Below are 23,751 nucleotides of genomic sequence, written 5' to 3' on the forward strand. Positions count from 1 at the left end.
AAAGTGAGAGCGGTCAGAAGTAGAAACATTTATTCTCTAGTACAATTAAGAAAATCATATGGTGGTGAGGTGCAAAATCCACATGGTCGGCAGCTATGAAAAATTGTACATTTATTTCACAAAAAAGAAATTCACTCCTTCTTTAATGGATTTTGCATCAGAAAGCAAATATGCTGACATTAAAAGAAATATTCGTAAAAGATTGCAAGAGCATTTACACAGCAAGAGTACAGTTAAAGATCATTGCTATTTCAGACCAAAATTTATTTTTTCTCACTTTAACATTGAGACAAAGTGCTATAACTTCCTTAATTTGCTTGACAATCTTCAGTTCTGATGATGCATAAAATCTGCAGCCTTCTCTTCCGAAAAAAGGTGAATGACTGCTTTAAATACGAGAGCTTTCCGAAAAGGGAAATGATGCGTGTTGAGGACACTAAATAGACGTTATGCAGCAAAAGAGTTAAGTGGAGATTATAAAATTTTCTGCTTGTGTTGGGACGACTATTTTATACAACTTCTCAACGTAGAAAATGCGAAAACATTAAAGGAGAAGGGCCGGAGATAGCGCTAAACGCGAAAGAAGTAAGAGAAGAATTAAGAAGAATGAAAAGCGACAAAACGCCCGGAATCAGCATTGATGTGTTGAGAGAAGCCTGGGTGAGAAATGTTTTCTCTAGATGACGGACTTTCTAAATGTAGCGTGGAATAAAAAAAAATGAAGAAAGAGGACATTCTGAAACTACAGAGGAATCCTATCATTGAAGCACGGATTGAAGAGTTTGGAAAACAATGTCGGATAAACGAATACGAGAGTTGCAAAAAAAGATCCTAAGCACTTTGATTTCGTGCCAAGAAAGGACAAAATGAAATTTGGCAGACTTGTCGATCGAAAGAAAGCTTATGATCATGTTATAATTCTAAGCAGGGAAGTAGTGGTTATAAATGGTCATGGAAACATACAAAGTATGGACACGAATATCATGTTATACAGCAAAAAACGGAGAGCTGTAATAATTATAGAAGAGGCATGCACATGGGCAGGAGTTGAGTCGACAAGTGAAAAGTTTTTAAGTACTTGGGAATTGTGATTAAGTAAAGTTGCAACTGTTCTAAATGACAAAATGATGCCGATGTTTTTCATTAAATCAAAGATATATACCATTGCAGTTAATCCACACGGGGTGCTAGTGATTATAAAAGAAAAGAAAGTTAACAGCGACTGAGATAAGCACGCTAAGAAATATTTATAGCACTCTCATCTCAGTTGAGATCATAGCTACCGACCTCCCCCCCGGTAAGTCAGTGAGAGAAAAGTCAGAGCCAATGCAAGATGACGTTTCCGAAAACAGTCTTTGTCAAAAAGTACATTAACCCAAGTTTAATGTAAGGCGATTTGTGGATGGAATATCACACAAACATTACACCCTTCAAACATATAGCAGTATGCCTGCTCTAAAAGGGATATGATGCTTTCAAATTAGTCTTTAAACAGGTACATCTTACTAACTCATTGATTTATGCAAAAGTGCATCATTCGTTTATTTTGTGGAAAGTTCAAGATCTTTGCAATAATGGACTAAATATTAGATTATGAAAGTAGACCGTGAAAAAACACTTGCGCGATGTGATGGAGTCGGCTAAAAGATAGCCGTGTGAAATACACTTGCTGCACTGAGGCCTATTTTAAGAATGTTTGAATACTGCACGCATTTCAATAGTTGATATGAAAACTAATAATTATTTTGATTTCGATCATCTCCCCGAGCGATATGAATCACGTATCCAGGGACATCGTTTTCTTAAGAAATATTTCTCCTCGTACACTGAATTGTTCATAATAATGTAGACAGAGAAAGTTGTGACAGACTACTCTTTCAATGATTGCAGCAAGGCACCTACGGCACCAAAATAACCCTAAAAAAGAAAGCATTTCATAAGTAAGTAACAACAACTGTCGCTCGTTATACTTGATTTCCTTTGTAGAACTAGAAATATAGAGTCAAATTTTACTTTATAAAGTAAATCAACTACTGACCAAGTAAAATATGGAAAAAAATATCACACAATTGAAATACCTCATGTTCTAAAAACAATGCTTTCATTGTTCCTTTGGACCAAAAGTTCATGGCTTGTGCCAGCATACTCATTGAAAGAGTGTTTTCCGTAAGAAATTCCCAGCAAATACAACTCGGTCTATTCCCTCATTTACAGCGCACATCCTGGCAATGGATCCAATATTGTTAGTGATCATCATGAGCGTAGCACATGCAAGGTCTTCTTTCGTCACGTTGCTACGTCTCTCGGGTAATATCATCGACCCGAAACTATGAAAGACAAGATGACATCACCCAATGATTTCGTCCATGTCCACGTCAAAATAAAAGTGAAGCAAAAGCGCCGAAACTCGACCATCAAAATCGAGAGGGAAAGGGACTTATGATACGTGTAAGCTATACAACCTTCTTCTCTTACCTGCTCGCAACAACATCTCCAGATAATCCAAATCTCGTATAATCTCCACCGTATATATCCTTCACCAGTTTATCCACAGAATGATTATTACCTTTAGAAGCTAACTCCAGAGCCTCCTCAAAAGTCTCACAACCTGTTAGCAGGCAGCTTAAACCGACAAATGTTCCTCCGCCCAAACTAAAACAAAAACGTCAAAATTTAGTTAATTCTTTCATTTCATTGTTTTGCTGTCAGCGTTTTAGAACATACCCTCTGACCAATCAAGCAATACCAGTAAACCTACTTCCACTAGTTTTAAATACAGATACTTTTTAGTTTACACATAGATGGGAAACGCAAGAAATTGTAAATTCTCACTTCTCAAGTATAAGAGGCATAAGGATAAAAAAACCGATTTCCCATCACTTTCCCATCAAGTTCATAGCAAAAAATCAGAGCCGGTTTTCCCAAATTCGAAAATATAACATTTAGTTTATAGATTTCTAAGAATATGGCATTCTAACCGTTTAAAATCTAATCTTTTAACATTGACAACGAAATTGAAAGTCTGAAAGCGACAAAAAGACCTAACTGTGACAATAACGCACAGCGCTTTGTCGAAATTGTCTTGTTCGTAAACAACTCAAGTCTCCACAGATAAATGATTAAGTAAACTCGACTTTTGGTAGCACAAAATTTTCTCAGACAAATTTCTCTGCAAAATGCTAAAATTTTTGGATGAAACAATTGTACGCACGCGTGACGAAGGAAAAAAATCGTTTCCTCATCAAGCAGAAGTTCGCAAGAAGTTCGCTATGGCAAAAGCAAAAGAAAAACAGGGAAACATTCAATGAAAGCATTCATATGCAACTGTCTTCTTCTTGCAAAGATATTATTTCTCGCCTTGGAACAAATTCGCTGATGGAAACAGTTCTTAAATCCCGCTCGACATTGGTATCATCATATTTTCATACACAATACTCACGCTGACCCACTGATTCTGTCATATTCACTGGAGGAGCGAACTACCAATATACTAACGCCTGAACCAACGTTGACAACGATAAACGGGTATGGACAAGCTGATTGAAAATCATACGATACTTTTCTAGGTTTCGAGTCGTCGTCAGAAAACGTAAAATAGTAACATTCGCCGACAAAGTTTTTGTCCATGAAGTGGATTCCTTGAATCAAACATTCCAGTTCGTCACATTTCACCAGCTGCAGATCCAAAGCCTAAATATGGAAACACGATGGTAGTCAGAGAATTATTTTGCACATTCTGTTGTAAAGCTTACAAAAATTTCAAAAGGTTGACAGTGCTGAGCACTAAACATTAAATAGAAGAAATAGATAAAGTCAATGGTGGTGAATTCAAAAGGTTGACAGTGCTGAGCACTAAACACTTAATCGAAGAAATAGATAAGATCAACGGTGGAGAATTCAAAAGGTTGACAGTGCTGAGCACGAAACATTAAATAGAAGAAATAGATAAGATCAATGGTGGAGAACTGGATGCGTTCACTTTTTAAAGAAACTGTTAAAAGAAACGAATAATGATAATTCTGGTTACGCCACTGGTTAAGATAGAATAGAATTGAACAGAAACCAGGGCCGTTGGTTTTTATAAAAATGGACATACAACATTGAAAAAATACTTGAAACCAAAGTTGCTTCAGGGAATTTTATTTCAGGATTTGGAAACCGAACAGACATAACGTACTTCTTTAAATTCGTCGTCGAACTTGTAAGCACCTCCCCCTGTGGCGTAAACCTTTTTAGGAGAAAACTCATGTGGCTGCACCTCTTTCGTAAGTTTAAAGAATTCGTCCATTCTCGACGTCGGGAAACGTATGAAATGCAAGTTTCCTATCTTCGATCCCAATTCTATGTTCCTCATCTCCAGTCTCTCGTCACGTTCGCCCTCAGAGCCGTATTGACGTGATGATTTTACGTAGTCTCCTAATGCAGCATGAATGCCATTTACAACATTAACGTTGTGATTACCGTTCACCGAGCACTCAAAGAACGCAACTTTCGCCAAGGTTCCACCGATATCTATACCGCAAGGTAGAGCTTTCCCTATGTTATGAAAGAATAAGGATAGATCTTGCATTGGTCCAGAGTTTGGAGAAAATACACGCTCATCGGTTTTGTATTCACACTTCTGATGCATTCCGGCATATGATTAAGTTATTTATTGCAGAAAGATTTTAACTGCACTGGCAAGCTTTATCCAGCTTCGAAAATGACGTGCTATTGTTATGTTACAGTATAAAAATATCAAGCAATTTGATTGGACCAGAGCCAGTAACTATGAGAAAATAGGCGAAAGACGTCACATGAATTAGCTTGCTGGGCAATTTGGCATGTGCATTCAATGTAAACAAAGCAGTGAAAAGGTTTGACAGTTTGACTGAGATAGAATTTATGACTGCATTAGACACGTGAAAACACTTGAAAAGATTTTAGTTCGAATACAAGACAATTTTGTGAAAGCCACATAAAACCCATTTTGGTAAAGTCCACAGAATCAAAGATCTCTGACGTGTTCTTTTTCCGATAAAAATTTCTTGTTGCTTTACTGCTCTTGTGATATAAAGCAAATACAATTAATGTGATAAACAATGGCACTCGCACAATATATACTTGACAAAAAATAGCTGTATCATGCAGATATCAGGCTTACCGACAGTCAACCATGATTAACTATTGTAGTTGTTGGTGTTACATTTAAAAAACGCTTTGATTTAAAAAATTGATTGCTATTGAGTATCGAACAGTGAAAATTCATTCCGATGCATTCCAAACAATCATTAACATAATGCCCATAATAAGCATTCACTAATAATAATGTATGAAAGTGTATTTACTTTAAAACGCGATTCATACCGTGTAATGCCAATGAGTGTATTTCATATCGTATTATATTTGCAAGCCCCCACGACAATTCATGTTGCATTTTATTCCAACTAGCGATGATTTTGCAATCACCGGAATTGCGAGTTATCTGCTAGAAATTCGTACTTACAAACATGAACGTGTGATGTGTTCAAAGAAAACTTGTCTGCCATTGATCACTCATAAAATATACACCTTAGTAGAGCTGGTATCAAGCGACGAAACTCTGTACCAGGTTGTGCCATATAAACCTATTGGTCCTTTCTGCGTTCGCTAGCCTTGATCTGCCGTCGATTAAACTTTCAAATTATGGCAAGTCTGTTAAATATAACGGAACAAGTGTTATATGAGATCTCAAGCGTAAAATTGATGGTCATCATCTATGTGTCTTGGTGACCAAAGTGCTTTTATTTTTGATTTCTAACTACCTCGAGTTTAGCACATGTTTCGGGCATGACACATGATACAAGTCTGAACATGCAATGCAGAAATGTCGTCACGTAATGCATGATCTGACATCGCAACGTGAGAGTTGCTCTTTGCCATTTGAGAAAGTCAAAATTTGAAGAAATGTTAAAAAATTATGAAATTTAAGCTTGCACATAGAAAACCATGACCGAATACTATCTTTATTGTCAAACGCTTATTCGTCTGGTTCGTAGACTTTAAACATTTGACCACGCCACTCGTGGGGTAAAAAAACTTTTCATTAAGTAAATATTGCTTCCCACATCATGCCTCCCAAAGACCATAATATGCCACAATAATATAAACATCACATTACACTGTTTCCCACAAAATTTCCCATCCATTAACAGCCATACAAAACCATTTCAACAACACATCAACAAAATGAATTTATTCGAAACTAAATAAAACTTCAAATCACCATTTCAATACATTTCACCCATCATGAGTACCACTAAGGATGACCAACCGGTGAAAGGATGACAACCCTTTCCTTCACCGGTCTTGTCGTCATAATTCTCCCAAACATACCCGGTCCTACGATAATTCTCAAAAATATTATTGATGATGTTTTTTCGCAGATCGTTGTACAATTGCAAGCAAAGCGTTTGATAGGGACCCTCGAGTTTGGAGTAATGATGTAATGAGCGAACTGCCAGATAGTTTATGTTGATCCAAATAGCTCCACGCCAATATGGTGGATCATGCTCCGTATTGTACTTTCCGTATAACGGATCGGATTTTGAAAGCGAGCGTAAACCGTAGTCACTCCACAGTTCTTTAGGATTCTGCATGTGTTTCAAAGTATCCCCGAGTTTCGTTGAATTAGCGTCAAGCAACTGCAAGAGGAATGGGAACAAGCTCACGTATCCAATACTCGGCACAAACTTCTCCTCGGGAGCCGCTTTGTAAACGACGCGAGCTACCCTTGTCGGCAATCCTGGTTTCTCGGCAACGTGACGTAATCTCACGTACTTCGTGTGATTACCGTAATCTGCAAAACTTTTCGATCCTTCTGACCAATGGTACGCAGAGAGCACGGACTCGTCTTTCAAATATTCATACGTTTCCTTGTAGCGTCGTGGTCGTTTACCAATAGACTCAGCAACATCGGCCATTACTCCGGATATAAACGCCATCCAGCAACGAAGGTCAACGTGGCGCTCTTTGTCAGACGGATGAGATGGTCTTGGATAATCATCAAGACCCGATGTCAAAGTCTTCGGATTAAGCTCACTGTCTGTGTCCGCGTTTCTTCCTCGCCAGCGGTAAGTCGATGGTGCAATCCCAACCTGTGTCGTATTAAGCCAGTTGTACCAAGCTCGAAGGCGCGGGAAAAGCTTACGGAGAGAGTCTCCATCTAAAAGACCTTTCTCCTGCATAGACTTGATAGGAAGAAATAACGCAGGGGGGTTGGCGTTCTTATTGTGCTGCACGATAAACTCTGCAGGAACTTTGGTCCGAGCCTCATCACCCAAAATTTGTTCACGTGGTATCCAACCTTAAACAACCAATGAAATATAAGCGCAACATGTTCCTTGATACAATTACACAGAGGTAAACTATACTTTGTGGAAAATTTCATTGCAATTCACCAATGAAATCCATGCAAAACATGAAAATATAAAAGCATGGTATGTATTTAGTATGGAAAGAATAGGATTAATAGTACACAATGAGATATAATAACATAAAAACAAATATCAGCTCAAACATGAAGAACTTAAAGAACAAGTAAAATAATTTTTTTAGATAAGTACCTTCCATGTTCATTAAGTCAAGCCAATAGCCGATGACATCAACACTAATTGTGCTATCCCATTGGCTGATGAGCAATTGATGAAAACCCTCATCCCATAAGAAACCTCTTGGAAAAAAGGATCTTGAAGGTACACTTGTGTACAAAGAACTCTCCCAATACTTGACTGGTGTCTTGATAAGATCAGATGTGACCAGTGAGGCACCATGGAAATATCCAATCCCACCAAGTAAATTACTTAATGTTGCTTGGGCGAACAAGATCTCATCAGTGCTGTGACCCTTTTTCCTCAGCTTAAACTTCTGTTCAAATACTTTCTCAAAATAGTCACTGTACTTCATCAAATTTTCTTGAAAGACTGAACCTTTCAGTGTATTGATTCGATCTTTAAAACTACCTGATTCAAAAGCAATCTCAATAGTAAAGGGTAATTCAAACACACCGCTGAACACTATGAAATTTTCTTCCTTGTTCTCGAATTCTCCGCCCATACGACGACCTGGCAGACCTAGCAGTCGAACATTTCCCTTGGCACCAGCCTTGAACTGGTGTAAATTTTTCATGACGACATCTTTAGCAAGATGGACCTTCTCCAAATGGGTGCTCAAATATGTTGAAAGCAAGTTCTTGTTGCCATCAAAAAACTTAATTCGGAAATCCCCCAACTCTGAAGTATATCCAGTGACTGAGGAAAGCCTTCCGTTTTCAACATCTGTCTTCAATGTTCCAGGCCCATCTTTCATAATGTAGAACATTACATTAATCTTCTGATCCTAAACGAGCATGCATGGTTCAAGTTAACATCACAAATGGTTTTCATGAAGAACTTTACTGATCAGTGAAGTTAGATATCAAAGAGACTCTAACTTCATGTAAAAAGGATGCATTGAAAACGCTTGTGTAGATGGTTTCCTTTAAAGTGTCTACATCAAGGTCAATGAAATAGCTTCCTTTGATAGTTATACTGACTTTAAAAACATTTGCAATATATTTGACAGCTTGACTATTTTATCTTAATAAGCCTTTTGGGCCTTTGGGAAATATGTAACTCAGGCTGGAAGTGATTACTCATGCTTGCTTTGTATAGGGTAAACACCACATAATTTCATATAATTCTAGTGGGAAATGGTGTGAAAACAGTATCAGGAAGGTATGCATGTGTTCTCACATCACTTCAGGTGGTGAAACTGATTCTAGGCCCAAAAGTCCCCATGAAGATGACAGTTCATCCTATAAAATGTATTGCAAATGTTCTTAAAATCAATTTAACTATCTAAAGAAGTTATTTCCCTGACCCTGATATAGACATTTTAAATACAAATCTCCTCTACTCCTCACCTGTCTTCCCCAATTTTCCATCAACTGACCAGTCACCCTCGCACTCCAGTCACCACCATTGTCCCCTCCACTCCTTTTAACAAAATCTGTGCTCAGGGTGTAACCATGATCAACAATCTCTTGCATACCAAAGTTGACACCATCGTGCCTTATCCAACCATATCTCGGCAATTTGTCATTTTGCTCACAAGTATGCCTGATATGAATGCTCCCATCATGAAATTGGTCAGTGAACCACATCAAACCAAGCATGAGTGACTTGGGACTTCTTGTTCGAAAGCCAAAATATAGATTTGATCGATATGAACCCCAAAATCTTTAAAAAGAAGAGAAAGATCAACTAAAGACAAAAACCCACACAAAAGAATATCAGTCTCAAATTTAGTTATTTCATTTTTTTAAAGACAAACCTTTTAATATCACCCATGTCACCGAGTTCAGATTTTGATATCATTCGTCTAGCAACAATTGGTGTATATAATCTACTCTTCACGTAATGCCTCCACCACATATAGCCAACGGCAATGGTACATAGAAAAATCAGGGCTAATATAAACATTGTGGAAGCATTAGGTAACTTGCGTTTGAATTTGTTCTTGATGGAAGAATTCTTAGTGGTCTTTCTACCAGAGGAATTTCTTCCATCCTTTTCTGCTTGCGTTCTCCTTCTGGCAGGCATTTTGTTTTCAAATAAAACACTGCTGTTTACAAGTACGAAAACACATCACTTCAATCAAAACGATATATGCAGTTACAAAAACACGCCATGTGGACTTTTTAGTAGTTCTTTGTTCTCCATCCTCTATTTATTATTTCTGTTAAACACTACACGAGTTTTTTGATCCTTCGAAATTTGAGCCCAGCTCCTCGCACTTGGAGAGCGGCGCTGACGTTGCATTAAAGTCGAGGACACACGTGCACACGAAGTTGCACCGAATCAGTACGGCGATTGCGTCATTGCGGCCGAATGAATATAAACTTAAAATTTGAGAATTGTTTACGATTTAAATTTGAAGTCAAAAGTAAAGCACGCCCACCGAAAAATACGTCAGTTAAAGTAAAAGTATATCTCTGAACTGTAGTTTTATTTTTATTTGAGTTCATTGTGCAAAATTAAACCACTGCAAAATATTTCGGGTGAGTTCGCCATTTTTGAATTAACACAACGACGTTCGACATTAGTTTTCTCAATACAATAGACGCAATTTGAAACTAAAAGTGAAAAAAACGTATTGATGCTAACATACCGATCACAAGATTTCGTTTTTATCAAAGAACGTCAAATGTTTTGTTACATCGTTTTATTAAATGCCGTCATCAACAATAGTCGTACATGCTAAGAAAATGCCGTCGGCTCACCTGGACCAGTGACAAATGACGTGGCGAGCTGAGGCTGGCTGCAAACTATATTAACGATGCAAAAATTTACCTTTGTGATATTATAAAAGATTGCGTTATTCACACATGTGTCAAAACAATAGTTGCTGTCGACGCAAAAAAATTGCAAGTTCACAACAACGAAAGGTGCAAACATCTGTCAAAAAATTGACATAAAAAAGTGCTTCCATGTAATACTACACACCTTGCATTTTGTAAAATGAAGCTTTACCGTTAACTGTTTCCAGCTAATAAAAACAAATTAAATAATCAACTCGAATTAATATAAAGGAAAATAATCAAGTCTACGCATAATCGAGAAGGACTATTCCGATGCTTATGTACTGTTTATATAAATAACAACACTTTTGAAAGTACTATTTTTTCCATTTCTTCCTTCCACATTTCACCGGATATAACAGTACAAATGTGACAAACGATTCTTCATTGCTTAGTAACAAACAATGGCGGCTGGCAACAGCAAAGGTCACAGGAGTTCTGCAGAAGATGGAGTTTTAATAAAGGAGCTACTTATTCAATAAAGAATATAAAGAAATGTCCGATTCTGAAGAAGAAGCGGTGAATGAACACCAGCTTAAATTTGTTTTGGTTGGAGATGGTACAGCTGGGAAGGTGAAGAAGCGCGATTAATTCATTCTCCTTCAATGTTTTGCTTTTAAAGTTCTCTTATCAAATCTCGAACGCTATTTTTTCTCGCTTTCATGTGGGATGTGACAGAACAACGGCATCGCTTTTATTTTGCTTTCAGACATCAATTGCAGTAAGATATACTTCAGAGAATTTTGATCAGGCATACAAGCAAACAATAGGGTTGGATTTCTTTTTAAAAAGAATAGTTTTAGCAGGTGAGAGAGGCTAACATACTACATATTTTTTAAAAAATTCACCGAAGCTATCTTTACTTGTCAGGTAATGTAAATGTTTCTATTCAACTCTGGGATATTGGTGGTCAGACTATTGGAGGAAAAATGATTGACACATATCTCTCTGGAGCAAAGGTGATTATTTTGTTGCATTAAGGGTCGTATGGAGGGAAAAGATTTGATCGAAACGTGAATAACGTTGCTATTTCTAATTTATGTGTTTCATTTTTATCTCAATGTTTTACGAAGCCTATATCGAAAATTTACAATTTTTCGGCCATGTTTGTCAATTTGCAGGCCATCCTGTTTGTTTATGACATAACCAATCAAAGCACATTTGATAATCTTGAAGACTGGTGGGAGACAGTAAAAAGTAGTTTGAAAGAGAAAGACCCAAGTTCAATGCCTGTATTTGCCCTCATAGCCAATAAAGGTAAGAAATTGTGTGAAGATGGGCTGTGATAACCACAACTTGATTTTCTACGATTGAGGATGTCTGACGTTTTTATACGTATATAATAATACTTAGGTGATTTGGAACACATGCGTGTTGTTAAACAAAATCACCATGATAAGTTTGCCAAGGAACATGCAATGTCAAGGTAAGATTAACAAGTTGTTGCCTTGTTCATATGTAATGAAGCAATTCATTCCATTCCTATTTTGTTCCGAATTTTTCTATGAAGGAAGATGGATACTGGATTTACCACACTTAGTTTTTCTCCTAATCTCATACTCTTCAATGCCTTAATTCTTTTCTCTTACTCTTTTCATTTCACTCTTGCATGTCATGATTGGCCTGATGCAATTTAATACACTATTTCTTTCACCTTCAGAGACAACCTATTAGAGTTCGGCAACTCCTTGAATTCCACGAATTCTGCCCATTCAATACTAGCAATCACCTTATCCATTGAATAACCACAACATCTTACTGTTTCCCTCTTCACAATTCCTCCATCTGTTTGGATTAAATATAAACAAAATTGTCCTGCTAGAGCTATACTTTTGGTATTTTTAGTCACTGTTTGTCTGCAAAGTCTGGAGATCAGGTGGAGAAATTTTCTTTGACATAATTATTTTGATTACAAATTCTTTGGTTTTATTTGACAATGGATTTCAAGAGAAGGGCACTTTCATCTAATATATTTAATGATATTTAAGGTGAAAATGTGTTTTCAAAGAATAGCTGCTGATGTCCTGGGAATAAGGTTGACAAAAAATGAACTAGAGAAGACAAACGTATCCTATGTAAAGTTTGTAAAATGGTTGTGCAACTTTATCAATCATCCTCGACACACTCACATTTTGTATTGATTCTTAACTAAACAACCACAGCAAGTACTGAAGGCTGGTGTTGTTCAATATGCTAACAATGAAATACCATCTAGACAGGCATCACAGCAAAAGAGCTCAATTTGCAGCGTGCAATGAATAATGACACAGATAGACTTAACAATAATATCAATATTATCTTATTTATAGCCATTTCCAAAAAATATTTGTTTTTAAATACATAAAGACCACAATTATTTTGGAAATTTTGTGCACTTCAAGCACATAGTAGTAGGCCCATTCACCAAGTGAAAATATTTTTCATAAAAGCTTTTCTACTCCCCACCAAAATAATACATATTTTGACTTTACACTTGGGCATACTAGCTATGTGCATGGCAGCTGCGTGTCTTCACTGGAGAAATTTCATTCAACATATATCGTATAAAAGTTGCGCTCACATCTTTCTTAACGATAAAATACGACATGTGTGCAACACGTGGAAATTGTCCGCCGTTTTTAGAAAATGAAAACAGACAGCACTCGTCATGGTCTTATACACATTGACAGAAAATATCATTATTATTGATAAATGACTGCCTATTTATAAAGTGAAATCAATACGCGACAGGCAATAACTCAACTATTTTCGCTGGGCGAATAGCATCGTGTAGGCTTTACAGCTCGTTTGGATCTTTTGGATGGTTTAATATCGCTATCCGCGCTATCACTGGACAGTCTTAAAGAGCGTTTTTCGGCTCTTTCACGTTGCTTGTCGTCAACTAGTTTTGCACCTTTAACTTCTATTGTCTTTTCCTGAGAAGAACGACTGCGTCGCGAGTTCCTTAACGATTCTGCAGTGGACTCCATGTTTTCTTCGTCACCTTTAGTCTTTTCTTTTGAAGTAATTCTTGCAGAGCGGCGTTGGGGAACTGCGTCTTTTTGTTCTTGGCTTGGTGTCGAAGAAGTACTCGACTCTTCTCTTTCTGTTTCATTTGAGCGTTGACGAGAAAACCTTCGCTTACCTATTTAATAAAACAAAAGAAACTTAAGAAAAATGAGCTATTCGCAAAGATGTGTTCGTGCTAACGCTTACCTAAACGAAAACTTCTAACTTCAGTATCTTCAACATTGCTTTCAGCATCCGACGCATAATCATCAAAAGTTGCATCACAAGAGAATTGCCGAGAGAGCTCACTTTCTTCCGAAGTTTCTCGTACACAAACCACCGCCGTTTTATCGGGCTCAATCGGTTCAAAGACGGCCGACTCGTTAGTAGACCGTGGCGCCAATTTATTAAACGTACGTTTTTCATGACAGAGGTCATCCGAAGATTCCGAAAATGAAATTGATTGCTTATGTTCACTGGCATTTGTAATGGGGTAAGTTTCCAGTTCATCGGTTTCTATAGGGGCAGCATCACAATCCGATTCAATTATTGTGCTCTTTCTCTTCGCCATTACAACTTCATCAGATTGATTGCGTTTCTTCATTTTCATATTTTCCAATTGAGTTTCTGCGTTGGAGTCGTCATTATTGCTTTCCATGGTAACCAGACTTTCATTTAGCACCTTTGTAACATTTTCATCTCTGTCGGAGCCTTGCTCGCCAGAAGCGATCGACAAACTCGCGTCAGCTTTCTTATCTAAGAGATCGTAAACCTCGCATGTTCCTTCACTACTTGAAATATTCTCATTCCTTTTAGTGTCACGATCTTTCCGTCTCTTTGTGTTAACGCCTTTCGGATTGTACGATCTCTCCTTTCCGTCCTCGCCTTCATTTTTTATTCTGTTCTTTTTATTAGAGTGACCCGAGGTCTTTTTTCCAAGCGATTCATCAATAAGTTTATCACGAGCGGCTTTAAGTAACAGCTTCGAGCAAGTCTCGTTCTCCCCGCTTCGACTTTTAACTTTTCCCTCGCTACGTTTTTTATGTGTGTGATTTACTGAAGAACTTGAGCCAGGATCACGAGTATCACGAACCATCTCTTCTTTCGTATCTTCCTTGTCGTATGTATCGATCGCAATCTTGCCCCTTTTTTCATCAGCAACCGAATGATTTCCTACACAATCTTCTTTAATGTGAGTCTCGTTAATTCTTTCAATATCAGCGATACCTTTTAACTCACCACGAGATCTTTTCTCTTCATTTTTTTTCATCACGAGTTCTTGGTAATCCTCGTACTCCATATCACTGTCTTCCAGCGACGATAGATCGCTCGTATGAACGGAGCTCACGGTAAAGTCCGAATCAGACAACTCAGTCACATCATCGACATTTGAATTTTTAATATTTTTTTTCTCGGATTCTTTTTTTTGACACCTTTCTGTAAACAAATCCTGTTCGGATTTTTCTTTAGTTGCAGAATGCAAAAAGAGAGATTTTGACGATGATTTTTGCGATGCTTTCTTTGCGGGCTCGTTAGCGGTAGATTCCACGCACTTTCTTTCTTTTATTACTTTGTCAGCTTTTACTTCTGATTGATTCGTTTCAATATTAAGTTTGCTGTTTTCCGATTTCATTGATATTGTTTTAGAAGCCTCCACGTTAGAGCCTATTGAACCACCCTCGATCGTTTCTTCTTTGACATCAGTCACTGTGCCATGAATAGCTTCATATGCATCAACATTTTCTGCCGGGATTTCCCCAACATCTTTGCTTTTGTCCTCATTTTCCATCAGCTCATGTTTTAAAGTCGAGATTTCGCGCATATTGTTGTCTTGAGGATAAGAAATCGAGAGAACTTCAGGTGATTTTTCCCAAGCCTTGTCAACAGCATTCTTTTCAGATGTTTTAAGCTTTGATTCACTGATACATTCAGTTAACTTGACATCGTGAGACGGTAATGTGTCTGCAGTAGAGACAGACTCGGGAGATAAGTAAGGGGCTCGAACGCTTTCTGAATGAGAAGAAGAGGAGCTTGATGATGGTGTGACATCTTTGATCTCTTTAATAGCAAGATTATTTTGGTCATCGAGATGACTTGTACTTTCAGCTTCAATCTTAGCCACGTTTACAACATAATTCTTTGGCACGTTTACGTTATCAACGCTAGTTAAAGGAGTACGGATCTTCAAAAGCAGGCCACTATAAGTAGTTGTCTTATCATCTTCATTTTCATTCATAGTTTCCACTTCGATTGCTTCGCCACTTGTTCCGGGTGGAGGAGTGTTTATTCCGCTGCTATGAGCAACTGTTTTAGATTTTTCACTTTCTTGTGCTTCCAAGAGTTTGTTTGTTTCTTCCTGTATGATGTCTTCAACTTCCTTGTCGCTCAACTTCACGACGTCAGACCGAGCGTGGCCATCGGATTTCGTCGTCTTGTCGTATCGAGTGTAATGACCAATGTTTACAAGATGCCCTTCGACAAGATTTTCTATATCCTTGTAGAAACTTGTACTTTTCTCCACCATAACCTGCTCAAGAAGACGATCAACACCTTTCGACAAAACCTCTGATCTTGTAAAAAAATTCACGTTTGATTATTTGAAAGTTTAAAGTAATGATCTTCACTTTGTCATTTTAACAATATTCATTTGATAACAATTTCAATCTTCTCATAACTATGCAGTGAACGTTTTTCTTATATTACTATGGCTGCGACACCTTAAAGTGGCCCATTCAGAAAAAAAATTTAATTGTGATATTTAATTTAGGTGTGATATCTAACGTATGAGTTAAAAATGTTTTTAAGCTTGTCAAATTGTTCCATTTTTATGGCTGTTTAAAGTTGGATAAAATGCTCCTTTTAATGCACCTTGTCCATCATTCGAAAAGTCTGGAACGACTTACTTTTGTGACGTCATGCAAGGGATTTCTCAATACAAGATATATATGTCAACTATCTTGGATGAAGTCATAATATGGGTGACCCAGACTTCATGCCTAATGGACAAGGTTCTTCGAAAAGCAACTTTAAACCACCATGACAAGAAGAGGATTTGACCAAATTGAAATTTTTTTTTCACAGATATTTTAGAAATTACATCTAGTTTTGATATCGCAAATAAAAGCTTTTGCTAATAGAGGAACTTTAACTTACATTCATTAACAATACAAACTACAAACAACAATGAAATGCTAAAGTATGATTAATGTGTTAGTAGTGTTTGGTTGGATAACATACCTATTAACTTGCTTAGTAAAAAAGTGGTAAGATGTGAACATATTATCTGTTTGCAAACTATTGTTTGTAAACAGATAATACGTTCACATCTTTTACTATTGTTTGTAAACAGATAATATGTTCACATCTTACTACTTTTTTACTTAGCAAGTTAATAGGATTGTTATCCAATCAAACACTATAACTATACTCCTGGCTGGAAATTGTGTACAAAATGTTGGCAATCTCTATCTAATACATGCCGACTTTGTTGGGGATAAATATTTACAGTCAAAAATATGATCGAATGTAAGAAGTTTGTGCCCAAGTAGCAAAATTTGCATGCTTTGCTACCTACTTTTCTGAGAACTGTGCATCCAAGACATCAGGTGTGCAAGGCAAACTTTTCAGTCTTACCATAATTTTTTAATAAAACCATTGCCTAATACATCTTTACAACCCTTAAAATATCTCAGGGGGTTGGTATCCATCATTTAGCAACACAATATAATTAGAATTTCATCAACCTAAATCTAGTTAGTCAGGGTGCATTCTGTGTAATTAGTACACTGCACAAATATCAAAGCAATATTTTCTTTGCCAATACAAGCTAAACTTCCCTCTATTATGTTCTCACGCCAAAGGTTCATGCAGACCCTCCCACCGTTAAGTTTTCATAGCATTCATAAACTATTTGTACTCTATGGAAAAAACCTCAAAGACTTTTACTTCTGCATGTTAGTTTCACATCATGTAAACATCTGTACTTTGTAGGCCATTATGCCAAGCTGTTTATTTTGCTTTATCGCATTGCAGTATCTTTTAAAAATATTTCAATCAGCGGCAAATACTTAAGCATGCACCACATTGATAGTTGAACAGTGAAAGAATCTCTCCTTGATAACTTGCAGCAGTTATGCAAACATATTCAAGACTCTCTCAAGCAAGAGTGAATAACTTACTGGTTGATGTTTGCCCTGAGACTCGTACGGAGTTGATTCTTCGGCAAATTTCCACTGAAAGTTTGCTTGGATAAGAAAGTAGCCACATGACTTTCAACTCGCTGTTTTAATTGTCTATACGGCTCCTTTTAAATGTATAATTTCCACATATTACTACAATTTCATTGATTCAAACCACAGTACTATTCTCGTAAACAATCATGAAAGTTTAACGTACGTCACCTTGCTGTCAAGTTCTTCAAGGCAGTCGCGTCTAAATCTATCGAATACACCTTGGCTTTTGATCTGCTCGACAATATGAAGAATAATTCCTCTCGTTTTTGCATCATGTTCGACTTTAGTACTGTTCGAAACGGCTGCCATTTTGAAGTCTTCAAAAGCCTGCTCGCAGGCTTGCTCGTGCCATTGGCACAGAATATATACTATATAGTATATAATATAATACTGGAAAGAAATATAAAGGACAAGGAGGAGGACGAACGTTTTGTTCTGGTGTTAACTGTTCAAACAGCAAGCATTCACATCCACATCTAAGTTTTTTTAGATTTCCAAGAGATCCCAAAAGGTGAAATTTCAATCACAAATCAAATTTTGCTTTTAGAAATCAAATAAAACAACCTTTTCATACCCCAGTCATTTGTCTTTCCAGATCAAAGGAATGGGTGATTCTCAGCAGAACAGAGGATCTTATGAACAAGGATGCAAACTACCTTTACAAAAATTGTCGATTATGCACTGATCATTTTGAAGATATGATGTTTGCAAATGATTTGAAAAATCGATTAAAGACTGATGCAAAACCCACTCTATTTAGCATTCCAAATGCACCCCACTGTTGGCACAAAACCACAGAATAGATATGTATCTATTCTGTGACAAAACAGAGAACAATTAAAAGAGTGGACCAATCACATATACAAGGTAAACACCAAACCTAGTTTCAAGATGAAATTAGACAAATTTTAACAAATTTATTTTACAGCCAAAAATCTAAAATGGATAAAGATCAGGAAAAAAGGAAAGATGGTATGAGAAGTTCTATTGTATGATTTCATTGTTGAGTCCAAAAATACATGGGAAACTATTTCAGTTCTAATTCTTGACCATTAGTATTGGTGAGATGTAATTATAGCTAAAGTTATTCATTTTGCATTTTATTTTCCATCTCAAGCTTTTGGTCACCACTTTGAATTAGTTATTACTCTTAAGTTTATGTTTAGAGCCACCAGATGCACATTCACCATTGCACGAAGTTGATGAAAGTGGGCCTAGTACAGAAAGCCAAACTTCGGATTTTTCTTGCTAAACAAGTGCTATACTATCCAATAATACACCTAGAAAACAAAAACAACAAAAGTTACTAAAAGCCCAGGCAAGGAAAATAAGTCGTTTTACGCATGCAAAGAAAAATCCATCAACACATAAAAATTTGGAAAAAGCATTGGAAAAGCTGCCTAAAAACCTTGCTCATTTTGTGCAAATGCAAATTAAGCTTCGTGAAAGAAAAAAGAAAGGGAGACGATACTCACCACAGATGAAGTCCATTGCTGTGTCCTTGTATCATGCTAGTGGAAGAGCCTATCGTATGCTCTCGATAGTATTCATTCTTCCTTCCAAAACATCATTGCGCGGATACATCTCTAAGATGCCAGCTGCAACTGGAATATCTCAGGGAGCACTAAATATCATAAAGAAAAAAGTGGACCATATGAGAGAAAATGAGAAATTATGTAATTTGTGTATGGACGAGATATCTCTCAAAACCAACTTATTCTATGATATAGCCAATGACAAAATAATTGGCCTTGAAGATTATGGAAGTGGCACAAGAACGAATAAACTGGCAAATTCAGCACTTGTCCTCTTGCTCAGAAGCATTTCGGGAAAATGGAAGCAACCACTTGGTTATGTATTGGTAAATGGAGGATGTCCTAGAAAAGAAATGGAAGAGCTGATGAAGGATGCAATTGACAAAGTTGAAGGAATTGGGTTGAACAGTGTGCGAATTAGTTCAGAAAAAACGATGTGCAATTTTGATTAATTTTATAAAATTGCACATTGCACACCGTTAATTCGCGCACTGGGGTTGAATGTTGTTGTAGTAATGTCTGATTTGGGGAGCAATTTTCAAAGTTTGGCTAAGCACCTGAACATCAGTCCAGAGAGTCCTTTGTTTATGCACAATCAAAGAAAGGTTTATTTGATGTTTGATCCACCACATCTGATCAAACGTGTTAGAAATAATTTGATGAAATACACTTTCAAGTTCAACCAGTTCACAGCCAAGTGGCAGGATATTGTGGATTTCTACAATAAAGATAAAAAGTTGTCAATAAGAGCAGCACCTAAACTGACTGATAAGCACATTGCACCAAACAACTTTGCAAAGATGAAGGTGAAATATGCTACCCAAGTCTTAAGCCACACAGTAGCAGCATCCATATGCACATATGTAAGTGTTGGATGTCTGTCGTCATCAGCTATGGGCACTGCAGAATGCCTTTTGAAGTTTGATTCTCTGTTTGATTCTGTGAACTTGTGTTCCTGATCACAAGAAAGAATTACAATCAAACTTCGACTTAAAGGTGAGTCTCGTTTAATTTTTGAATTATGTTCTGTTTAATTGGAATGTCACAGGAACCGGGAATTCAAGGCTGTTTCCGCTTGTATACTCATTTGATGTTTGTTTTGTCATAATAATTTATCTCATAATTTTTCACAAGAATGACATGATTACGATGCCGAGTGGTAAAATTTTTTATTGCTTGAAAATAAAAAAAACACAGTACTTGTAGAATATTTCAAGTATGCAAGGAAGAACATGTGATATTTTGATGCTTGTCATAATTAAACTACATCACTGAACTTGTATGAGATCGTGTACTGACACTCATAGACAGAAACTTGTAGACACAAAAGTGTACATATAGCAATAACTACGTCTAAGGCTCATTGAAATACTTCAGTTCTGTGAATTCTGTGAGTATATAAAAACATTTGAATGGAATCAATAATCAATCTACAAAACGCTATAACGCCAAGATTGTACGAATCTACTCAAGTTTAACTGAGAAGTTAAAAAATTGAAACTATTTATGTTGTGATCAATGTTGCAAATTCGCTTTCGACTGACGTGGGACAAATTTTGATGCCCCCCTCGGCAAAAATGGCTTTTAGTTTGTGCCACCTCCCTCCCCCCCACTCGAAAAATCCTAGCCACCCCACTGTTCGTTAATCTATTGATGTGGAAAAAACTAAATTTGTCAAATTTTGCTCCAAATAAACCAAACTGGTGACTCTATTAAGATTTATTTCTATCATGCATAATTATTTGATCATAGGGTCCCCGTAAGTATTTTTCATTTCCTGAAAAATATTCGCCATACTGACTTGGATCTCGAAATGCTGGTAGACCCCATTTTTTAGAAAGAAGTGATAAAACAGATTGATCATGTCGATGATCTATAAAGGATTTTGGATTATCTTTACCCATAACATTTGGGTCATCAGAAACAATACGTCTGTCTGTAAGATAGGCTAGCCACTCCATAACAAATTGTATAGCATTGCAACTTTTTCGCAACAAAATAAATGATGCAAGACGTTGCCAGGAATCCTCTGCTTCTGGTATACTCATGTTCATCAGTACAAAAGTGTCTTGTTTAGTGAACGTATGTTCCACATGATTAAGACTGAACACAATGATACCCTCGTCAGAATCCTCACATAGTTTTAGTAAAGGTCCAGCAGATCGAATGAAATACGACCCAGCATCTTGGTACATAACTATGTCTCCTTGCTTCATATGCAATGTCAACATCTTAAGTAGTAGATAAGGTTTCCATATCCAATAACCAGCCCCTTGGTGAGCACTAATTATATTGTGATGTGTTTTCTGAAAGCCTTTTGATATTGCATCTAAGTCAAAAGAACTTACATAGTCAAATCCTCCAACTGTTTTTGCTTTCAAAGTTGCTCGACTTCTTGAGAAGTTGCAACAACTATGACCATATGTGAACATAAAACTACGTTGGCTTATTTTCTTCGAAGTTACATTGTACTTGTTTCGTACTTTTACGATCTCTGAAGCTTGTTCTGTAAGGTTGTCCCCATACATTGCATTCACTTTAGTGGCTCTTGTTCTAAATTTCCATCGCACTGCCTCACTTTCAAAGGCAACGGCATTCTCACACCTTCCAACATCTGTTTTGCAATTTTTATTAAATCTTTGCATTCTAACGATTCGCTCCGTACTATTGGCAACATATTCATTTCTTCTTTTGCGTTCCGTGGTTCAGGCAACATATTTGTGTGTGAAAATTTATACACTATTTTCCCGTGATAAACCATTATATAAACAAGCATAAACCAAAAGAAGAAAAATAATGTAGCTGTGCACTTTGTGTAGCCATGAGAATATTGCCGCATATTTTGAAGTAGTGTTCCATAGCAAACATTGGTCTATAGTAATGGCGTATATAAGATAAGACAATACAAATCGAGAGTTTGTCCGTGAAAGTCCTTTTCACTTCTTGTGGTGAAGTATTTTGCATTTTAATTAAAAAGTTTTAAATGGAATTGACGTCAGAAAATTATTTGTTTTTTTTTATTTCACAGTATCTGCAAGAATAATGGCGTCTTTACATCAATTTTACCCTGAATGCGCAAATGAAGACATTGAAAAAGACTTAGTAAAAACGGTTGAAGTATTTGAAAAAAAAGAAAAGAAAAAAGCCCGGTTTTTTAACATTGATTTGTACTTCGTCTTCTACAACAAAATCTTAACGCAATTAATCAACCATAAAAAATAACGGCTGGAACCAAATATTAATACTTAGTAAAATACAAAACAATTCGTGAAAAGTAAACATTTATTTTCAGCTGGGCAAGCTATTTCGCCGGGCACTTTTTATTCTCATTCATATGAGCCGGGCTGGCCCGCTTGAAATGTTGTCACCAAGTCGGGCTGGCCCGCTCTTCATATGAACGAAATTTCAAAATCATTATAAAAAATATGAGGCGAAATGATCCCAGCAAAGCTAGCTACCCCAGCTTCAGCGGACAGGCCTAAGCGCTTCGAGAAGTGTTGGACAGGCCTAAGCGCTTCGAAGTATTACATGTCATCACCGGTAGAATATGTGAGCTTTTCAAAAATTATTTGATTGTACATTATTTTTAATTTCCTGAAATATTTTCAGCATACTGAGTTGCATCTCAAAATGCTTGCAGACCCCATTTTTTTAAAAAAAAGGTAAAACAGATTGATCATGTCGATGATCTACGATAGATTTTGGATTGTCTTTATCCATAACATTTTTTTTCATCAGATCGGAAACAATACCTCGATCTGTATGTAACATTAGCTTGCCACGTCATAACTGGTAGTATATGTGAACGTTTCTTAAATTAAAAATTGTAAATTCGTGATTAAACGTTCTACACGTCATTTGATAATAAACGGTAAATTGCCATGGTTCAGTGTAGGATTGATACGATGAATGGGAATATGTAATAGGCTTCTATGAATAATAACCAGTAGTTAGAACGATCAATAATTTTACAGTTTTCAAAAATTATATCAACCAAACTAGTAGAATATTTACAATCCTATATATAAGAAGAATGTTTATTGTTTTTGATCAGCCATCATTTTAGTAAGTGACGTAAGCTAACCAATAGCAATTCTTCAATCCTTTAGATCGTGTACGCCTGATATTTGCAACAACTTGACTTTCAAGTATTCAAGTACTGAAGGAAAAACCAATTTGTTTGCCAGTTAAAAGGCGACTCGTGGCCACTTTCTTAGTTCTAATCACAAATGACGTCATACTCGACTACCTGAACTACTGATCTCGAAAAAAGACTGGATCAAGCAACTATAATTGTACTTTTGTAGTAAACAAATTTTTAAGCCACCGCCGCCGTACTAAGCGACCAACACATCGAAAGATTTTTTAACAAAACTATGGAAAACGTAGCAACACATGGCCAAATCATGCTTTAAGATAACGCAGAAGATGAAAACAACCTTTGTGGCCATAGTAAAGCGAGTCAGAAAGAATAATCGACCGTATAAAACAAAACGCATACAGGTTTCACTCCGAATCACTCGTAAAAAAGGCTTGTAATTTTAAAGGATTGACCAGTTTATGATCGTAAATGAGATTATTTAATCAGTTCGTACTTCTGAACTATGATTCCAACAATTCTCCAACAATAAATCCACAA

The 23,751-nt window shown here is 36.7% G+C and overlaps 4 protein-coding genes and 1 long non-coding RNA gene across 6 annotated transcripts; 2 read left to right on the forward strand and 3 right to left on the reverse strand.

Annotated features, from left to right (window-relative positions):
• Window positions 1-1,513: 1,513 nt before the first annotated feature.
• On the reverse strand, window positions 1,514-10,267 carry LOC124444897 (pantothenate kinase 3-like). The gene is given in 8 exon segments (XM_046995575.1): window positions 1,514-1,917; window positions 2,079-2,164; window positions 2,167-2,327; window positions 2,476-2,652; window positions 3,440-3,690; window positions 4,178-4,536; window positions 5,486-5,673; window positions 10,168-10,267. Coding segments are annotated over 7 exon segments (1,125 nt in total). The 5' UTR covers window positions 5,529-5,673; window positions 10,168-10,267; the 3' UTR covers window positions 1,514-1,869.
• Window positions 6,187-10,069, reverse strand: LOC124444895 (mannosyl-oligosaccharide glucosidase-like). Its single transcript, XM_046995573.1, has 4 exons — window positions 9,331-10,069; window positions 8,921-9,236; window positions 7,584-8,355; window positions 6,187-7,324 (listed from the first exon to the last, which is right to left on the reverse strand). Exons 1-4 carry the CDS (start codon window positions 9,597-9,599, stop codon window positions 6,249-6,251), a joined length of 2,433 nt encoding a protein of 810 aa, XP_046851529.1. The 5' UTR covers window positions 9,600-10,069; the 3' UTR covers window positions 6,187-6,248.
• Window positions 10,268-10,723: 456 nt separating the features above from the next.
• Window positions 10,724-12,713, forward strand: LOC124444900 (ras-related protein Rab-28-like). Its single transcript, XM_046995577.1, has 8 exons — window positions 10,724-10,930; window positions 11,067-11,163; window positions 11,228-11,316; window positions 11,479-11,614; window positions 11,711-11,783; window positions 12,203-12,233; window positions 12,346-12,423; window positions 12,520-12,713. Exons 1-8 carry the CDS (start codon window positions 10,853-10,855, stop codon window positions 12,613-12,615), a joined length of 678 nt encoding a protein of 225 aa, XP_046851533.1. The 5' UTR covers window positions 10,724-10,852; the 3' UTR covers window positions 12,616-12,713.
• A 297-nt stretch (window positions 12,714-13,010) lies between these two features.
• On the reverse strand, window positions 13,011-17,926 carry LOC124444894 (biorientation of chromosomes in cell division protein 1-like 1). 2 transcript variants are annotated; one of them, XM_046995571.1, is made up of 4 exons: window positions 17,746-17,926; window positions 17,524-17,648; window positions 13,553-15,915; window positions 13,011-13,481 (listed from the first exon to the last, which is right to left on the reverse strand). In XM_046995571.1, the coding sequence occupies exons 1-4, from the start codon at window positions 17,884-17,886 to the stop codon at window positions 13,096-13,098; spliced, it is 3,015 nt and encodes a 1,004-aa protein (XP_046851527.1). In that variant the 5' UTR covers window positions 17,887-17,926; the 3' UTR covers window positions 13,011-13,095. The 2 variants fall into 2 exon arrangements, with proteins under 2 accessions (XP_046851527.1, XP_046851528.1); XM_046995572.1 differs by having other exon boundaries at window positions 17,741-17,859.
• A 1,646-nt stretch (window positions 17,927-19,572) lies between these two features.
• Window positions 19,573-22,234, forward strand: LOC124444901. The gene is made up of 2 exons (XR_006948050.1): window positions 19,573-20,108; window positions 22,141-22,234. It is a non-coding gene; the product is annotated as an uncharacterized LOC124444901 (long non-coding RNA).
• Window positions 22,235-23,751: the final 1,517 nt, after the last annotated feature.

Source organism: Xenia sp. Carnegie-2017, unplaced genomic scaffold (assembly GCF_021976095.1).
Source record: "Xenia sp. Carnegie-2017 unplaced genomic scaffold, XeniaSp_v1 HiC_scaffold_21, whole genome shotgun sequence".
Classification (NCBI taxonomy): Eukaryota; Metazoa; Cnidaria; class Anthozoa; order Malacalcyonacea; family Xeniidae; genus Xenia; species Xenia sp. Carnegie-2017.